Here is a 20,780-nt window from a genome sequence, read left to right as displayed (position 1 = left end):
CGCGAAAGCGTTGAGTGGGTACTTAAGCTGTGGGCCCTCAGACCTGTGTCTTTGCAAGAGAGGGGCTGTGCTGAGGAGAGGATGGACGAGGCTGCTTCCCGCGCCTGAGGGAATCCGGGTCCCTCGGCTTCGAGTTTCAGCTGCAAGTAATAACTTCGGACACAGGACTGGAGGACCAGCGGCCAGTGAGCCAGCGGGACGATCTTAGCCATCCGCGCTTTTGCTTCTCACGCACTCATCTCCTTCTCAGGAAGCCTGCGTTCGTTCGGGGAGGAATGCTGGAGAAGGGCCGGGGAATCAACGCTCAGGAAGGTGAGTACAAGTGAAGGATCTGGAGTTCAATTCTGTGCTGGGCAGTGAGCGAGCTTTTGTGCTGCTGTCTGGTTGGTTCATACCGCGCTTCCAGGTGCATTTTCACTGAGCCCCTGGCTCCAGGCTTCTGCGTGATATTGTTTTTAGGTTTGTAGTAGTGACTTGTGTGATGTCAAATTCAAGTGTACTCCTATAGAATGTTCTGTTCCAGTTTATGTTGCCTTTAAATTTAAGAAACCACAGGACATTGACTTCTGTTGCTTTACCTGTCATTTGTAATCCAAAGAGGGGATAGCTTATCTTGAACACTTTTAAACTGTCTATCAAAACTCCCTTCAGTTCCCAGAAAATGGGCTCCATCAAGGTATTGTAGAAACTCCCTTCCATGTCAACATGCCAAGCAATTTAATTTCCAAGGCGACTTCTCACTATGTCCCTCAATTCGAACTCCTGTAATGATTGGCCACTTGATATTTCTTTGCTACCTATGTGTGTCCATGTAGCTTTTATTGAATCTGGACACTCTACTCAGTAGTATATTCTTTTTTTTTTTTTTTTTTTCTTTTTGAGCTGAGGACCGAACTCAGGGCCTTCCGCTTGCTAGGCAAGCGCTCTACCACGGAGCTAAATCCCCAACCCCTCAGTAGTATATTAGTACACTATCTCTACCTCTGTACACTGCTCAACGTTCTCTTTCTTCATCTACTTCTAATGACCGAAGAGATCATCTGTCAGACACTCTTTAACTATTGTGATTGGTTTCTAGCCTGTGAGTAGGTCCAAGCATTTGTATAAGTGTAGATGTCACTGAAAAAAATTACAAAGCAGTAGCGAGTTTTTTTTTTTTATTGGTTTTTGGACTGAAGCCATTTTATAAATATTAGGTTTTAAGAATTTTACAAGCTAAGCCCATCATTGCATAAGCCAAGTCATACTTACTGCAGAACCTTGCCTTCCTATGATTCACCCTTCTGCCTTGTTACCAGTTTAACTATAATTATTCCTTTAGCTTCAGTGAATATAAGTCGTTCTGTCTTGTCTCCCACCCCCAACACACACACACACACACACACACACACACACACACACACACACATACACACACACACACACCTTTTATAAATATAGAAAAGAGAACAATGTTTAAAATACCACCAAGAAAGGAGATAAAGCACTTTTAAGAGAAATTTTTATTTCATTTTTCTCTTCATGAAGGAAGACTGCGAGAAATAATTATGGTAAGCTGTGCTTCCTGCTTGTCCAAAGGAATCCCACTGTGACACACCATACGGCCAGTCTCCCTTGCAGTAGTGGGCATTTCTTTCTTTCTTTTTTTTTTTTTTCCGGAGCTGGGGACCGAACCCAGGGCCTTGCGCTTCCTAGGCAAGCGCTCTAACCACTGAGCTAAATCCCCAACCCCAGTAGTGGGCATTTCTAACAGGCAGATTTAGATCTTCAAAAAGCAATTTCATTTTTAAATCACTTATTCATTCAGTCATTCAATTGACATATCATCAATCCTAGGGTAGATAGTATAAACTGTACTTGGTTCTGGAAAAGAACAAAATATTGGCCTATCAGGTGCTTATTTGCTTATAGACTTGTGACAGAGAACAAAGGTACATAAAGAGATCCACAGGCTACTAATAGTGCTTTCATTTATTTATTTTGTATTGTTCAAATCTTATGAATATGTAACACTTTAAAAAAATTGAAGTAGATATCTTTGAAAGAACTACTGTATTGTAAGGCTGGCAATTAGTTCACTTGGTAGAGTGAGTGCTTGCCTAGCATGAAGTGGGCATCTCTTTTTTAGCATCACATTAAAAAAAAATCAAAAGTGGGCACATTGGTATATACCTCTAATCCCAACACTCCAACTCAGGTTGGAGATAGGAGGATCAGAAGTTCAATATTGTCCTGGGGCAACGAAGAGAATCTAGTTATAGGAGGCCTTGTCAAGAAAAAAAGAAAAGAAAATTCCACAATGATTTGCAAAATATTTAATGTTAGGAAGAACTTGCATTGTCACAGAAGTGTAGTAATGCAGTCGAACCTTTCTCACAGCTTTGGTTGCCATAGCTTTAGTTGCCTCATAGAGATAGGTGTATTTCTTTCTTTTAATGGATTAGCAATTTGGAGAGGAGGGTGTTGGCCAGTTCATCTCCTCTGCATTTTCGACCGTAATCTGAAGTGAGAGCTACTAGATGTAAAGACTGAAACATGCCTTTGCTCACTCACAATTCTCAGCTTTTCTCTGCAGAACTTCCTTGTTGTCATCACACCAATAGAGGGCAACTAGTAAATCAAGTGTCCCGAAAATGAGGCAGGAAAGTACTCTTACTTTAAAAAAAAGGGGGGGGGGGGTTTGGGGATTTAGCTCAGTGGTAGAGCGCTTGCCTAGCAAGCGCAAGGCCCTGGGTTCGGTCCTCAGCTCCAGGAAAAAAAAAAAGCATTTGTTTAGGGTTCTCTCTGATTACAGTTAAAACTGTTTTTCTTATGCCATTTAATCTTCACATCCACTCTGTAAAACAAGCATTGAAGACAAGTATATCCAGAATAGAATCTCTGGTAGATACGATATTGTAAGTCTCTTGTGACTAGCTTCATCTTAGCACCAAATATAAGGCAGCCCGACACTGGGCTCATGTCCTAAATGGATCACAATTCCAAGGATGGTCAAATTATTACTTTGGTTTCCATTGGCCAAACAGAGTCATGAAGAAAACTTCGTAGACTTTGGCTAACCATACTTTTATGCCAGTGTAATCAAAGACTTCAGACAAAAGGGTAAATTGGATTATGTGGAGAACATGCAAGAGAACGACTACTATTGAAAGTAAGTGGATATTTAATGAGTTACCCCACCACCTAGAATTAACCACCTTAATCATTTGAATAGTCCGTATTTTCTTCACTGCTTCTCTACTATATAATCAGAATGCTAACATCTAGTAGTTCCTTTGCAAATCTTAATTGGTTTTGAAACTATAGGATACCTCACTGTCAGCTGGGATTGTTGGAAGTTTTTTAAAAATATCTTTTCATTAAAATTTTAAGGGTTCTGCGGAAGTGGGTCAGTGTTAAAGAGCTTGCCTAACACTCAGGAGGCCTTTGATTTTAGTTTCATTAACACACACACACACACACACACACACACACACACACACACACACACACGTACACAGGGGAGGGTAGAATATATTCTAGAGTAGTCTTTAATTCAAACTCCTATTAGCATTAAAGGCTTTAGTTATTCTATGCTGCAAAAATGGTGCTATTGTCCCATGAACATAGAAACCCTTGAGTTGTTAGTGCCCCCAAAGAGTGTGTGTTATGAGTTGGAGGAAGCTTTGGTCTCAGTGTGGAGAGGAAAATAGAGGATAGATGTATTATTATTAATTTCTTTTGAACTTCTTTTTCAGTGGCAAGTTTTTATTAAGCATATACTTGACAGAACTTTTAAATTTACAGTACAAGGGTTGACCTGCCCGGAAGTTTTGGAGGAAAAAGAGAATTATGTTTCCTTACTTCCTGGTTAAGGACTTGCTTTTATGATAAAATAGTTGCCCAAATCCAAATGTCTTGAGAGTCTTCAATTACTTTGGCAAACCATTATCTAAATATTTCCATAAACTCTTGTGTGAACATTTAGGTCTTTGACTGCTTATGGAATGGCAGTGAATAAATTCAGTGTTGAAAAGATAGTTCAATTGATTCTGAGCTTTTTTTTTCTTCTAGACTGCTTCTAAGGTTAGAGGGTCTAAGTCAGAAGTAGGGTTGCTAATGTTGGAGTAGAATAGGCTCACTACCATCTGTTCTACCAACCAATTTAGCTCAGTGTGTGATTCAAGCATTGACCTATAAGAGTCTGCAAGAAGTAAATCTCCCACCTGTCAATTTGAAACTTGCAGGTATGTAAGATTCATGCCATATTTTCAACTTAGATCCCTAAGCTGGCACCAGGAACTTCTGGAGAAGATTAGGGGCAGAGACAATGAGTTCTATCAGAATGTACCTAAAGTCAAGTCAGTTAGGCAGATGCTGTGTTATGACTGCCTTTCCTCACTAGGATAATGGTCTAAGAATAACGGATATACTTTTGTTTTTGAAACATAGAACAATTATTATTCTTACAAGCATTTAAAAATTCATTTATTTGGTTGGATCTAGGGCAATCATCATTCTGTTTACTATGGCTCAGGTTCCCCTAGCATTGCTGACAGATCTTAAGAGCCATCAGGTCTTGTCAGACACCTATTTTTAGACAGCTGTCTTCAGTGTCTTAACTTCTGAGTTAAGCAAGAAGCCCTCTTTGATTTTGAAAAAAATTACTGATAGTTACATGCAGAATATTCTATATGGTAAACAGAATAAAACAAGTCTAAGAAATAGAGTCAATGATGGAATAATTAATAAGAAAATAGTGGGAGGTTATAATCATTTATACATTATTGAGAATATGGTATACCAAGAGTGTTCAAAAGAAAAGCAGTGATGCAGACTGAAACACAAGGAGATTATAGCTACCGGTATATTTAGATATAGAACTTACCTTTATATTTAAAGTAAGTGTCTTTTTTGTTTACATGAAGAGACCATTTATCTTTTTTAACTGGTTTCTTTTTGTGATATTCTTGAAGCCATAAAGACTCAGAAAGGATAGATGTTATTCTAGGGAGTAACTGTCTGATTTCCTTTCATCTGGGTGGAGTGAACTTCTGTGCACATTGAGATGGCAGCAAACATCAGAAGAAGCATTTGAGTGAAGTCTAACAGCCAGTCTTTTCATAAAGAATATGTCATTCCACTTTCCTAGATTAAAGAAAGGCAGTGGCATAGTATAATCTCTAGGCTACTACCAACATAGAGCAAAAAGGACGCTGGGACTCTTCAGGGTTGTGGATGCCATAGTTCCCTCTCCCAACAAAGGCGCAAGTAATAGTTAGCTATTCTCTTCTCAGATAACATGAACACCAAGTTCCTTAGCAATTTTTTTCTCATCTGTATTTGACAACAGAATCTCACTGAATCTATTAGCTTTATCTTTGCTGTGTGGCCCATGTCCTCTGTTTGTGTATGAGGTGTGAGGTGGGCTTATGCTTAATTTTGGCACATAGGTACATAGCTATGTAGCTCAGAGCACTGTTGCAGTTTATAAGCATCCTACATATCCACATGACAGTATGAGGTGTGACAAAAAATGTTTTTAAATTTGTAAAGAAAGTATAAGAAAGTAATCAATTGAGAAAAGAGACACACAAAAAAAGGCATAGATATAAAATACATTTTGGTAAAAATAGTTAAAGAATGCTTTCAGATGAGAAAGGATTGGATATGGTAGCTTTGTTCTAAAGTAGTCAGTGTTCCAAAATGTACATCAAAATTTAGGACAAACCCGTAAAGGTTAAGCACATTACAGAAGGTCTACATTAAAAAGGTCTATGAGAGGTTAAAAACTTGAAGATAGTAATGTATGATTAAGCTCATATTCACAGCCTGCTGGAAGCTCAACAGATAAAGGTACTTGCCACCTCATAATGCAAGCCTGATGACCAGAGTTCCATCCTTAGAAGCCTTTTAAAGGTGGAAAGAGAGAACAAACTCCATAAACTGTTCTTGGAGTTCTGCGTGCATGTTGGAGCATGTGCCCTATTCACCATACAATAATAATGAAGAGTATAACTTTATTGTAATTAAACATTATTTTTAAAGTCCTAACAACAGATATTTGGTGCTTATTTCATTGAACAGTCTACTCTGGACACAGGAAGATGCTCTAGAAGCAAGAAGCAGGATACAAATCCAAGATAACTTTTAAATTTGACTGTTGGAATTTTCTACAAGATAGTCCAAAAGGCCCAGGAGAAAAGATTACAGGCAAGAGAACAAGAAGAATCCAACTGGAACCCTGCCTAGTGATGGTTTTGTAACAAAGGTCAATTGTCATAAATAAAGGGCGGGGCCAGGCAAGCTGGTTGCCAAGGTTCCGGGGGCTTTCATTCAGTTTCCCACCAGTGTGGGACAGCACTGTGGATCAGTCCTTACTGCATGTCATGTCTCCACTCCACTTTGGCGCACGAAGGCTTCTTTTCACGTGGCAACTTTTGTGGCTGTTGGCCCCAGCTAGTCCCATTCCAGAGTTCACTGGAAATCCAGTCCAGTTGACTTCAGAGCCCTGGGTGCCAACCAAGCTCTGGTCTTGGCACCCTTCTGATCATTCACGTAAAGCTGCACATACTCGAATATCCAAGACAGATGCAGGGGGCGTTGATTACCTGGGGTCCTCCGTTTCCTCAGAGGTATTATCCCCACTTGAAGAGTTGACTGACAGTTTACTTCCGTTCCAGGACCCCAGTACTTTTCAGGAGCTGAAACCAGAATCTGAAGAGCTCATTGTTCCCCATAAGGATCTGACCAACAAGCTGATACCAACGGGGGAACAGCCAGAGGATAATTTAATGCTAAATGGGGATCAAAATCAGGCTCTCACTCTGCCTTCAGAATTCAAAAGTACTACCAGTCTAGTCGGGGCTGCAGATCATCAGTTGTATGAAATACCTGTTCCACCGCTAGACAGCCAGAGTTCAAAAGCAACAACATTCATTGTTTCACCCAAGGAGTTGAAAGATCTAGCTCAGCACAAGAAACTTGCTAAAGTGGTTGTTGGAAAACCTCAATTTCAGAACCAAATCAGGGATGATTATTATGAAGATCTGAATATAAATGAACCTCATTCTTATAACCTTCCTCTGCAGTCCCAGGAGAATGCAGAGGAAGCTCCTGAGCACTTCGAGCAGGTTGAACTCTATCAGATGGAGACACAAACTCGAAATCCAGAGAACTCCCAGCAGGAAGCTCCAGATTATTTCCCACAGTCCCCTGAGGAAGATGAACCTTTAATTCAAAAAGAAGACCCAGCTCACTATCAACACCATTATACTTTGCCCACTATTACAGGTAAGCCTGTAGATATAAAACTTAAAATAACTTCTGAGCCTATAAAGGTTGAGTCATCTCTATATGAGGAGGAAACTCCAACTCAGACTCCAGGTCCTTTTGTTGAAGCCAAACTTTTTCCTAGCCAGCAACAGCAGCCAGCAGAAACTTCTGAGACTCCTGAGGAAGGTGAATCTTCTGGAATTGATCTGGAATCTTCAGTTCATCCTCAGGAGGATTCAGAGGAGATAGGGCCCTTACCAACCCTGCAGGAAGATGTATCTCAACATTTAGGCCCTGTTTTGGAGGATGAATCTTCTCTCAGTGAACTAGAGCAACCAGTTCAACTCTTTGAGTCTTCTGAGGAGGTTGGATCAGGTTCTGAAAACCAGCCAGAAGCCTCAGTTCAGCCTACAGTGCTCCCTCTAGTAGAGCAAGAGATTCTATTTGGAGCTCCAGGGTCCTCTATTGAGACTGTAATTGAAACTCTACCAATTCATGAAATTCAGCCAACTCAAAATGAAGATTATGGATATCAGTTGCCAAATGTTACAGTTAGACCCGTGGATGTGGCCCTTACTGTAACTTCAGAGCCTGTCAAGGAGACTGAATCTTTTCTAGCACCACAGGAATTCCCAGTGCATGCTTTAGAGTATTCTAATGATGTGGAACCCTTTGTCAATGAGGAGGAACCTCCAGTGCAGGCTCCTGAGACTCCTGGGGAGAGTCAATTTGAAAGCCAGCTGGAGGTACCAGCTCAAGCAACAGAGTATGATGAAGAGTTTAAAACTTCTGCAACTGAACAGGAGCAACTAGCTCAATTTCCAGAGAATGATGAAGTAACAGTTTTGCCCTCAAATCACTATCAGGCTCAACATTCTATCTTGTCAAATGTGACTGATCAACCTTTAGATCTGGATATTACCATAACAGAAAAACCCATGGAGATGGGAACTTCTCCTGTCTATTATGATGCTGCAGCATCTCCTGAAGAGGTTGAATTCCTATCAGATCAACAAGGTGTTCTATCTCAATCCCTAGAACCTATACTGTATGATCGTTTAAGCCAGCAAGAATACACTACTGGAATATCACAGATCTCTGAGGGAGGAGAACCCTTTCCAACCCAGCAGGAGACTCCAGAACATAGTGTAGGGATGCATACAGAAGAGGTAGCACAACCTCCGGGTCACCACGAGGTGACAGGTCCACCCCTAGGTCATGGTCAAGTTCATTCTCCAGCATTACAGAATATCCTAACTCAGTATTCAACCTTCCCAGAAAAGGATCAGCATTCTCCAGTTGGTCTAGGGGTGCCAGGCCATCTTGAAGAGTTTTCTGTGGAACCTTCTCCAAGTCAGCAGGAGAACTCAGCATGGCATTCAGTGACAGACATGTTTCTTTCACCTGTAGATCTACAAACAATATTCAGAAGTACACAATCAAAATCATATAAAACAACCATTAAACATGAGGACCTAGCACTTACCATAACTCCAGAGCCCTCTCTGGAGGATGGATCTATTCTGTTCCCACAGGAAGACCTACTTCAACCCATAGATTCCACTGGGCAAGGTGAATTTTCACATATCAAGACCAGCACCCTTTCAAAACCTCCATATGTTTCCAACACCAAATCTTCAGCATTCCAAGAGACCATGTCTGAGACAACATACAACTCTAAACAGGTGGATCTTTCTTCCACTCATCTGAAAACCTCAGAACTACCTCCAGATTACACTATGGGATTAGAACCTTCTCTATATCAGCAAATTACCCAATCTAGTCCTAAAAGCCTCCATGAGAATCCAAAATCATTTCCAGTGCTAAAGCCCTCTGCAGCTCAGGCCTTAAAACCTCCTAGGAAGGAAAAACTTTCTCCAACCAATAACATGATTCCACACCACCCTTCAAAACCACTGAAAAATATGGTAACTCACATTCCAGCGCACAAAATGACAGTTCCAAGACAGATCCAAGAGGATCAAGGTGAGTATACAATATCATCTAATGGTTCATTCCAGCCTTTGGACCTGGAAGTCACTTTAACTTCAGGAATTATTCCAGAGGTTAAGCATATACTACCAAAGAGAACTGTAAATCCACAGACTTATTCTCAAGTGAAAATCTCACATTCACAGCATGTTGAGACTCAGCATCCAAACTCAGAAACAACCACAGTTCAACCTTTGGATCTGGAATTTGCTATAAATCTGCAACCTACTCCTAAGGAGAACTTTGCTCAAACTTTCCAGGATACCACAACTCAGATGATAGGGCCACCTAAAGAGGTTATAGCTCAAGCTCCAGAACATCATGAGGGGACAATTCCAATACCAATTCAGGATCAAGCTGAGTATTCAACTTTACCCACTGTCTCATTCCAGCCATTAGACCAGGAACTCACCATAACTTCAGAGGCTATCAGAGAGCCTCCTCATCCTACAGTTCCACAGCAGACTATAATAGTTCATCCTCCAGAGCACCCTTTGGTGATACATTCAGAACAAGTTTACACTCAGCATCCAAACCCAACTGAAGCCATAATTCAACCTTTGGATCTGGAACTTACCATAACTCCACAACCTACTGCTGAGGGAGAACTTCCTCAAACTCTACAAGACAGCACAACTCAGATCATAGAACCATCTACAGTGGTTGTAGGTCCAGTCCCAATCTATGAGGAGGTGACAGTTCAAACAACAAGTCAGGATCAAGCTGAGTATCCACCTTCACCCACTGTCTCATTTCAGTCCTTAGACCTGGAACTCACCATAAGTCCAGAGGCTACCAGAGAGTCTTACCATCCTTCAGTTCTACAGCAGACTACAATAGTTAATCCTCCAGAGCACCCTCTGGTGATACATTCAGAACAAGTTCACACTCAGCATCCAAACCTAACTGAAGCGACAGTTCAGCCTTTGGATCCTGATCTTACCATAACTCCACAACCTACTACTGAGGGAGAACTTCCTCAAACTCTACAAGACAGCACATCTCAGATAATCATAGAACCACCTATAAAGGTTGTAGCTCTAGTCCCAGTCTATCAGGAGGTGAGTCAGGATCAAGCTGAGTATACAACCTCATCTACTGTCTCATTTCAGCCATTAGACCAGGAACTCACCATAACTTCAGAGGCTATCAGAGAGCCTCATCATCCTACAGTTCCACAGCAGACTATAACAGTTCATCCTACAAAGCACCCTCTGGTGATACATTCAGAACAAACTCAGCATCCAAACCCAACTGAAGTGACAGTTCAACCTTTGGATCTGGAACTTACCATGACTCCACAACCTACTGCTGAGGGAGAACTTCCTCAAACTCTACAAGACAGCACAACTCAGATCATAGAACCACCTACAGTGGTTGTAGGTCCAGTCCCAATCTATGAGGAGGTGACAGTTCAAACAACAAGTCAGGATCAAGCTGAGTATCCACCTTCACCCACTGTCTCGTTTCAGTCCTTAGACCTGGGACTCACCATAACTCCAGAGCCTACTGAACATTTTATAACTCAAAAGACTACTGTTTTTCCTCCAATGTACACTGATGTGACACTTCCACAACAAGTTTCTGTTCAGCACCTAAAGCCAACTGAAGGCATAGTTCAACCTCTGGATCTGGAACTTACCATAACTCCACAACCTACTCCTGAAGGAGAACTTTCTCAAACTGTGCAGGAGAGCACAACTCAAAATAAAGAACCTCATAAAGAGGTTGTAGCTCCAGTCCCTGTATATCAGGCAGTAACAGTTCCAACACCAAGTCAGTATCAAGCTGAGTATCAAAAATCATTGCAGCCGTTAGATCTAGAACTCACGGTAACTTCAGAGCCTACAAAAGAGGCTTACCATTCTACAATTTCTAAGAACTCTCTGGCGATAAATCCACAATATGTTCACATTCAGCATCCAAACCCAGCTGAAGCCACAGTTCAACCTTTGGATCTGGAACTTACCATAAGTTCCAGTCTACAACCTACTGCTGAGGGAGAACTTTTATACAGTATGCAAGAGACCGTAACTCAGATTTCAGAACCACCTAAACAGGTTGTAACTCCAGTCCCAGAATATCAAGAAGTGGCAGTTCCAGCACCTGTTCAGGATCAAGCCAAGTATCCACTTTCATCCATTGTCTCATTGAATTCCTTGGACCAGGAACTCACTCTAAGTTCAGAGCTCCTTGGAGAGGCTCACCAACTGACAACTCCAGATGAGACTATGGTTCTACCGCCAAAGGACCGTCAAGGAATATATCCAGATCATGATCATCATAAGCATTTAAATCTAACTGAGGTCACCAATCAACCTTTCCATTTAGAACATACTGTTCAGCATCAACCTACTATTGAGGAGGAACGTTCACAAAGCATTCAGAAGAAGACAACACAAATTACAGAACCAGGCAAAAAAGTTGTACCTCTAGCTCAAGAAAGTGAAGAGGTGACAATTCCAATGCCAATACTAAAAGAAACTGCATTTCCAACACCTCACAGTATGGCATTACAATCTTTGGATGAGAAATTAACAATACATTCACATTCTCCTGGCTGGACTCAACAGCATGCAAACCTAAAAGAAAGTAAAGGACATACAACTGGAAAGATTTTACTTGATTATGCAGAACCCAACATGGAAATAGAACTTAAACATCATGGCCTGTTTCTTCTCAAGACTACAGAAGCTACAACAGAAAGTGAGAACACAAATCAGATGACAAAATCACTGAAACAGGTTACAGCTCAAAACACACAAAATAAGAAGAGCATGCTACCAGCTCTAGTTGAGAGTCAAGATGAGTCTCAACCCCCACCAAATATGTCATTACAGCCTCTGGACCAGGAACTCACCCTATCTTCTCAACCTCATGGTTGGGTACCCCACATTCCAAATACACCAGAAAAGATTTACCTTCATTATGCTGAACCTCCCACGGGACCATTTGTTGAACCTCCGGATCTATTTTTTCTCAAAACTACAAAATCTAGGCCTGTGCAGGGGACTGCAACACAGATGGCCGCATCACCTAAAGAGATGGTTTCTCGAGCTCCGGAAAATAAGGAGGCTGTTCTTTCAGGTCCAGGTGAGGATCAAGATGAGTCTCCATCCCCACCCAATATGTCATTACAATCTCTGGATCAGGAACTCACCCTGTCTTCTCAACCTCATGGTTGGATTCCCCATCCTCCAAATACACATGGCAAGATTTACCTTCATTATGCTGAACCTCCCACAGGACCATTTGTTGAACCTCCAGATCTGTTTTTTCTCAAAACTACAAAATCTAAACCTGTGGAGTGGACCCTAACACGGACTGACAAATCACGTAAAGAGATGGTTTCTCAAAGTCCCAAATATGAGGAGGCTGTTTTGCCAGTTCATGGTGAGGGCCAAGAGGAGTCTAGATCCCCACCCAATATGTCATTGCAATCTCTGGAACAGGAACTCACCCTGTCTTCTCAACCTCATGGTTGGGTTCCCCACCCTCCAAATACACATGGCAAGATTTACCTTCATTATGCAGAACCTCCCACGGGACCCTTTGTTGAACCTCCAGATTTGTTTTTTCTCAGAACTACAAAATCTAAGCCTGTGCAGGGGACTGCAACACGGATGGTCAAATCACCTGAAGAGATGGTTTCTCTAGATCCGGAAAATAAGGAGGCTGTTTTTCCAGCACAGGGTGAGGGTAAAGGTGAGTCTCCATCCTCACCCAATATGTCATTACAATCCCTGGATCACGAACTCTTCATGTCTTCTCAACCTCATGGTTGGATTCCCCACCCCCCAAAAACACCAGACAAGATTTACCTTCATTATGCAGAACCTCCCACGGGACCCTTTGTTGAACCTCCAGATTTGTTTTTTCTCAGAACTACAAAATCTAAGCCTGTGCAGGGGACCACAACAGAGATGGCCAAATCACCTAAAGAGATGGTTTCTCAAACTCCAGAATATAAGGAAGCTGTTCTTTCAGGTCCAGGTGAGGATCAAGATGAGTCTCCATCCCCACCCAATACGTCACTAAAATCTCTGGATCAGGAAGTCGCCATGTCTTCTCAACCTCATAGTGGGGTTCCCCACCCTCCAAAGACACCAGGCAAGATTTACCTTCATTCTATAGAACCTCCACCAGGACCCTTTGTTAAACCTACAGATCTGATTTTGGTCAAAACTACTACAAAATCTAAACCTGCGGAGTGGACCCCAAGACGGATTGACAAATTACTTAAAGAGATGGTTCCTCATAGTCCCGAATATGAGGAGGCTGTTTTTCCAGCTCATGGTGAGGGTCAAGATGAGTCTGGATCACCACCCAATATGCCTTTACAGCCTCTGGACCAGGAACTCACCCTATCTTCTCAACCTCATGGTTGGGTTCCCCACCATCCAAATACACCAGGCAAAATTTACCTTCATTATGCAGAACCTCCCACGGGACCATTTGTTGAACCTCCAGATTTGTTTTTTCTCAGAACTACAAAATCTAAGCCTGTGCAGGGGTCCCCAAAAGAGATAGCCAAATCACCTAAAGAGATGGTTTCTCAAACTCCAGAATATAAGGAAGCTGTTCTTTCAGGTCCAGGTGAGGATCAAGATGAGTCTCCATCCCCACCCAATATGTCACTAAAATCTCTGGATCAGGAAGTCACCATGTCTTCTCAACCTCATAGTGGGGTTCCCCACCCTCCAAAGACACCAGGCAAGATTTACCTTCATTCTATAGAACCTCCACCAGGACCCTTTGTTAAACCTACAGATCTGATTTTGGTCAAAACTACTACAAAATCTAAACCTGCGGAGTGGACCCCAAGACGGATTGACAAATTACTTAAAGAGATGGTTCCTCATAGTCCCGAATATGAGGAGGCTGTTTTTCCAGCTCATGGTGAGGGTCAAGATGAGTCTGGATCACCACCCAATATGCCTTTACAGCCTCTGGACCAGGAACTCACCCTATCTTCTCAACCTCATGGTTGGGTTCCCCACCATCCAAATACACCAGGCAAAATTTACCTTCATTATGCTGAACCTCCCACGGGACCATTTGTTGAACCTCCAGATTTGTTTTTTCTCAGAACTCCAAAATCTAAGCCTGTGCAGGGGACACCAACACAAATGGCCAAATCACCTGAAGAGATGGTTTCTCTAAGTCCGAAAAATAAGGAGACTGTTTTTCCAGCACAGGGTAAGGGTCAAGATGAGTCTCCATCCCCACCCAATATATCATTACAATCCCTGGATCAGGAAATCACCATGTCTTCTCAACCTCATGGTTGGATTCCCCACCCTCCAAATACACATGGCAAAATTTACCTTCATTATGCAGAACCTCCCACAGGACCCTTTGTTGAACCTCCAGATCTGTTCTTTCTGAAAACTACAAAATCTAAGCCTATGCAGGGGTCCCCAAGGCAGATTGACAAATCACCTAAAGAGATGTTTACTCAAAGTCCTGAATATGAGGAGTCTCTTCTTCCAGCTCATGCTGAGGGTCAAGAGGAATCTAGAGCCCCCCCACATTTTTCATTACAGCCTCTGGATCAGGAACTCTCCCTGTCTTCTCACCCTCATGGTTGGATTCCCCACCATCCAAATACACCAGACAAGATTTACCTTCATTATGCAGAACCTCCCACAGGACCCTTTGTTGAACCCCCAGATCTGTTCTTTCTGAAAACTACAAAATCTAAGCCTGTGCAGGGGACCGCAACAAAGACTGACAAATCACCTGAAGATAGGGTTTCTCAAACTCCAGAATATAAGGAAGCTGTTCTTTCAGGTCCAGGTGAGGATCAAGATGAGTCCCCATCCCCACCCAATATGTCATTACAATCTCTGGATCAGGAACTCGCCATATCTTCTCAACCTCATGGTTGGATTCCCCACTCTCCGAATGCACCAGACAAGATTTACCTTCATTATGCAGAACCTCCCACAGGACCATTTGTTGAACCTCCCGATCTGTTCTTTCTGAAAACTACAAAATCTAAGCCTCTGCAGGGGACCCCAACACAAATGGCCAAATCACCTAAAGAGATGGTTTCTCAAACTCCAGAATATAAGGAAGCTGATCTTTCAGCTCCAGGTGAGAATCGAGATGAGTCTCCATCCTCACCCAATATGTCATTACACCCTCTGGATCAGGAACTCTCCCTGTCTTCTCAACCTCATGGTTGGATTCCCCACCCTCCAAATACACATGGCAAGATTTACCTTCATTATGCAGAACCTCCCACAGGACCATTTGTTGAACCTCCAGATCTGTTCTTTCTGAAAACTACAAAATCTAAACCTGTGCAGGGGTCACCAAGCCAGATTGACAAATCACCTAAAGAGGTGTTTTCTCAAAGTCCTGAATCAGAGGAGTCTGTTCTTCCAGCTCAGGCTGAGGGTCAAGAGGAATCTAGAGCCCCACCACACATGTCATTACAACTTCTGGATCAAAAACTCACCCTGTCTTCTCACCCTCATGGTTGGATTCCCCACCATCCAAATACACCAGGCAAGATTTACCTTCATTATGCAGAACCTCCCACGGGACCATTTGTTGAACCTCCAGATCTGTTCTTTCTGAAAACTACAAAATCTAAGCCTGTGCAGGGGTCCCCAAGGCAGGTTGACAAATCACCTAAAGAGATGTTTACTCAAAGTCCTGAATATGAAGAGTCTGTTCTTCCAGCTCAGGCTGAGGGTCAAGAGGAATCTAGAGCCCCACCACATATGTCATTACAGCCTCTGGATCAAGACCTCACCCTGTCTTCTCACCCTCATGGTTGGATTACCCACCATCCAAATACACCAGACAAGATTTACCTTCATTATGCAGAACCTCCCACAGGACCCTTTGTTGAACCTCCAGATTTGTTTTTTCTCAGAACTACAAAATCTAAGCCTGCACAGTGGACCCCAACACAGATGGCCAAATCACCTGAAGAGATGGTTTCTCTAAGTCCGGAAAATAAGGAGACTGTTTTCCCAGCACAGGGTAAGGGTCAAGAGGAGTCTATATCCCCACCACATATGTCATTACAGCCTCTGGACCAGGACCTCACCCCGTCTTCTCACCCTCATGGTTGGATTCCCCACCATCCAAATACACATGGCAAGATTTACCTTCATTATGCAGAACCTCCCACAGGACCCTTTGTTGAACCTCCAGATCTGTTCTTTCTGAAAACTACAAAATCTAAGCCTGTGCAGGTGTCCCCAAGGCAGATTGACAAATCACCTAAAGAGGTGTTTACTCAAAGTCCTGAATATGAAGAGTCTGTTCTTCCAGCTCAGGCTGAGGGTCAAGAGGAATCTAGAGCCCCCCCACATATGTCATTACAGCCTCTGGATCAAGACCTCACCCTGTCTTCTCACCCTCATGGTTGGATTACCCACCATCCAAATACACATGGCAAGATTTACCTTCATTATGCAGAACCTCCCACAGGACCATTTGTTGAACCTCCAGATCTGTTCTTTCTGAAAACCACAAAATCTAAGCCTGTGCATGGGTCCCCAAGGCAGATTGACAAATCACATAAAGAGATGTTTACTCAAAGTCCTGAATATGAGGAGTCTGTTCTTCCAGCTCAGGCTGAGGGTCAAGAGGAATCTAGAGCCCCACCACATATGTCATTACAGCCTCTGGATCAAGACCTCACCCTGTCTTCTCACCCTCATGGTTGGATTCCCCACCATCCAAATACACCAGACAAGATTTACCTTCATTATGCAGAACCTCCCACTGGACCATTTGTTGAACCTCCAGATCTGTTCTTTCTGAAAACTACAAAATCTAAGCCTGTGCAGGGGTCCCCAAGACAGATTGACAAATCACCTAAAGAGATGTTTACTCAAAGTCCTGAATATGAGGAGTCTGTTCTTCCAGCTCAGGCTGAGGATCAAGAGGAATCTAGAGCCCCACCACATATGTCATTACAGCCTCTGGATCAGGACCTCACCCTGTCTTCTCACCCTCATGGTTGGATTCCCCACCATCCAAATACACCAGACAAGATTTACCTTCATTATGCAGAACCTCCCACAGGACCCTTTGTTGAACCTCCAGATCTGTTCTTTCTGAAAACTACAAAATCTAAGCCTGTGCATGGGTCCCCAAGGCAGATTGACAAATCACCTAAAGAGGTGTTTACTCAAAGTCCTGAATATGAAGAGTCTGTTCTTCCAGCTCAGGCTGAGGATCAAGAGGAATCTAGAGCCCCACCACATATGTCATTACAGCCTTTGGATCAGGACCTCACCCTGTCTTCTCACCCTCATGGTTGGATTACCCACCATCCAAATACACCAGACAAGATTTACCTTCATTATGCAGAACCTCCCACAGGACCCTTTGTTGAACCTCCAGATCTGTTCTTTCTGAAAACTACAAAATCTAAGCCTGTGCATGGGTCCCCAAGGCAGATTGACAAATCACCTAAAGAGGTGTTTACTCAAAGTCCTGAATATGAAGAGTCTGTTCTTCCAGCTCAGGCTGAGGATCAAGAGGAATCTAGAGCCCCACCACATATGTCATTACAGCCTCTGGATCAGGACCTCACCCTGTCTTCTCACCCTCATGGTTGGATTACCCACCATCCAAATACACATGGCAAGATTTACCTTCATTATGCAGAACCTCCCACAGGACCCTTTGTTGAACCTCCAGATTTGTTTTTTCTCAGAACTACAAAATCTAAGCCTGTGCAGTGGACTCCAACACAGATTGACAAATCACGTGAAGAGATGGTTTCTCAAAGTCCCGAAAATGAGGAGGCTGATATTCCACGTCATGGAGATGGTCAAGATGAGCTTAGAAACCCCCCCATTATATCCTTACAGCCTCTGGACCAGGAACTCACCCTGTCTTCTCAACCTCATGGTTGGGTTCCCCACCCTCCAAGTACACCAGACAAGATTTACCTTCATTATGCAGAACCTCCCACAGGACCATTTGTTGAACCTCCAGATCTCTTTTTTCTCAGAACTACAAAGTCTAAGCCTGTGCAGGGGACCCCAACACAGTTAGCCAAATCACCTAAAGAAATGGTTTTTCAAACTCCAGAATATAAGGAAGCTGTTCTTTCAGCTCCAGGTGAGGATCAAGATGAGACTCCATCCTCACCCAATATGTCATTACAATCTCTTGATCAGGAACTCACCATGTCTTCTCAACCTCATGGTTGGCTTCCCCATCCTCCAAATACACATGGCAAGATTTACCTTCATTATGCAGATCCTCCCACAGGACCCTTTGTTGAACCTCCAGATCTGTTTTTTCTCAAAACTACAAAATCTAAGCCTGTGCAGGGGACTGTAACACAGATGGACAAATCACCTAAGCAGGGTTTTCTTCCAGCCCATGGTGAGGCTCAAGATGAGTCTAGATCACCACCCAATATGTCATTACAGCCTGTGGATCAGGAACTCTCCCTGTCTTCTCAACCTCATGGTTGGATTACCCATCCTCCAAATACACCAGGCAAGATTTACCTTCATTATGCAGAACCTCCCACTGGACCCTTTGTTGAACCTCCCGATCTGTTCTTTCTGAAAACTACAAAATCTAAGCCCTTGCTGGGTTCCCCAACACAGATGGCCAAATCACCTAAAGAGATGTTTTCTCAAACTCTAGAGCATAAGGAAGCTGTTCTGTCAGCTCCAGGTGAAGATCAAGATGAGTCTCCATCCTCATCCAACATGTCATTACAATCTCTGGATCAGGACATTACCCTGTCTCCTCAACAGTATGGTCGGATTCCCCACCCTGTAACTTCACCAGGCAAGATTTACCTTCATTACGTAGAACATCCTACTGTACCATTGTTTCAACATCCAAATATGTTTTCTACAAAAACTACAACATCAAAGCCTTTGCAGCTGACCCAAACGCAGATGGCGAAATCACCTGAAGAGATAGTTTCTCTACGTCCGGAATATAAGGAGGCTATTCTTCCAGCGCAGGTTGAGAGTCAAGAGGAGTCTGTATTCCTACCTAATATGTCATTACAATCTCTGGATCAGGAACTCACCCTGTCTTCTCAACCTCATGGTTGGATTCCCCACCATCCAAATACACCAGACAAGATTTACCTTCATTATGCTGAACCTCCCACAGGACCATTTGTTGAACCTCCAGATCTGTTTTTTCTCAAAACTACAAAATCTAAACCTGTTCAGTGGACCCCAACACAGATTGACAAATCACTTAAAAAGATGGTTGCTCAAAGTCCCGAATATGAGGAGGCTGTTTTTCCAGCTCATGGTGAGGGTCAAGATGAGTCTAGATACGCACCAAATATATCCTTACAGTCTCTGGACCATGATATCACCCTATCTTCTCAACCTCATGGTTGGATTCCCCACCCTCCAAATACACCAGACAAGATTTACCTTCATTATGCAGAACCTCCCACGGGACCATTTGTTGAACCTCCAGATCTGTTTTTTCTCAAAACTACAAAATCTAAGCCTGCACAGTGGACCCCAACACCGATGGCCAAATCACCTGAAGAGATGGTTTCTCTAAGTCTGAAAAATAAGGAGGCTGTTCTTCCAGCTCAGGGTAAAGATGAAGAGGAGTCTATATCCCCCCCCAATATGTCATTACAGCCTCTTGATCAGGAACTCACCCTATCTTCTCAACCTCATGGTTGGGTTCACCACCCTCCAAATACACATGGCAAGATTTACCTTCATTATGCAGAACCTCCCACAGGACCCTTTGTTGAACCTCCAGATCTGTTCTTTCTCAAAACTACAAAATCTAAGCCTGTGCAGGGGACTATAACACAGATGGTCAAATCACCTAAGCAGGGTCTTCTTCCAGCCCATGGTGAGGCTCAAGATGAGTCTAGATCACCACCCAATATGTCATTACAGCCTGTGGATCAGGAACTCTCCCTGTCTTCTCAACCCCATGGTTGGATTACCCATCCTCCAAATACACCAGACAAGATTTACCTTCATTATGCAGAACCTCCCACTGGACCATTTGTTGAACCTCCAGATCTATTTTTTCTAAAGACTACAAAATCTAAGCCCTTGCTGGGTACCCCAACACAGATGGCCAAATCACCTAAAGAGATGGTTTCTCAAACTCCGGAATATAAGGAAGCTGTTCTTTCAGGTGAGGATCTAGATGAGTCCACATCATCACCCAATATGTCATTACAGCCTCTGGATCAGGAACTCAGCCTGTCTTCTCAACCTCATGGTCGGATTCCCCACCCTGTAACTTCACCAGGCAAGATTTACCTTCATTATGCAGAACCTCCCACAGGACCCTTTGTTGAACCTCCAGATCTGTTTTTTCTTAAAACTACAAAAGCTAAGCCTGTGCAGGGGACTGCAACACATGTGGAGAAATCACCTAAAGAAATGGTTTTTAGAAGTCCAGAATATAAGCAGGCTGTTCTTCCAGCCCATGGTGAGGCTCAAGATGAGTCTAGATCCCCACCAAATATGTCATTACAGCCTCTGGATCAGGAACTCACCATGTCTTCTCAACCTCATGGTTGGATTCCCCAC

The 20,780-nt window shown here is 43.0% G+C and overlaps 1 protein-coding gene across 1 annotated transcript in view; it reads left to right on the top strand.

The window, feature by feature from the left end:
* The first annotated feature begins 53 nt into the window (after positions 1-53).
* Prp2l1 (proline rich protein 2-like 1) overlaps positions 54-20,780 on the top strand; it is a 78,691-nt gene continuing 57,964 nt past the window's right edge. The window contains 2 exon segments of the mRNA NM_001419907.1: positions 54-312; positions 6,067-20,501. Coding sequence (NP_001406836.1) covers positions 6,369-20,501 — 14,133 coding nt within the window. The 5' untranslated portion in view covers positions 54-312; positions 6,067-6,368.

This window comes from Rattus norvegicus, chromosome 10, assembly GCF_021556685.1.
Source record: "Rattus norvegicus strain SHRSP/BbbUtx chromosome 10, alternate assembly SHRSP_T2T, whole genome shotgun sequence".
NCBI classification, from domain to species: Eukaryota; Metazoa; Chordata; class Mammalia; order Rodentia; family Muridae; genus Rattus; species Rattus norvegicus.
The sequence above is the reverse complement of the archived record's forward strand: the minus strand, read 5'-3'. Positions and strand labels throughout refer to the sequence as shown.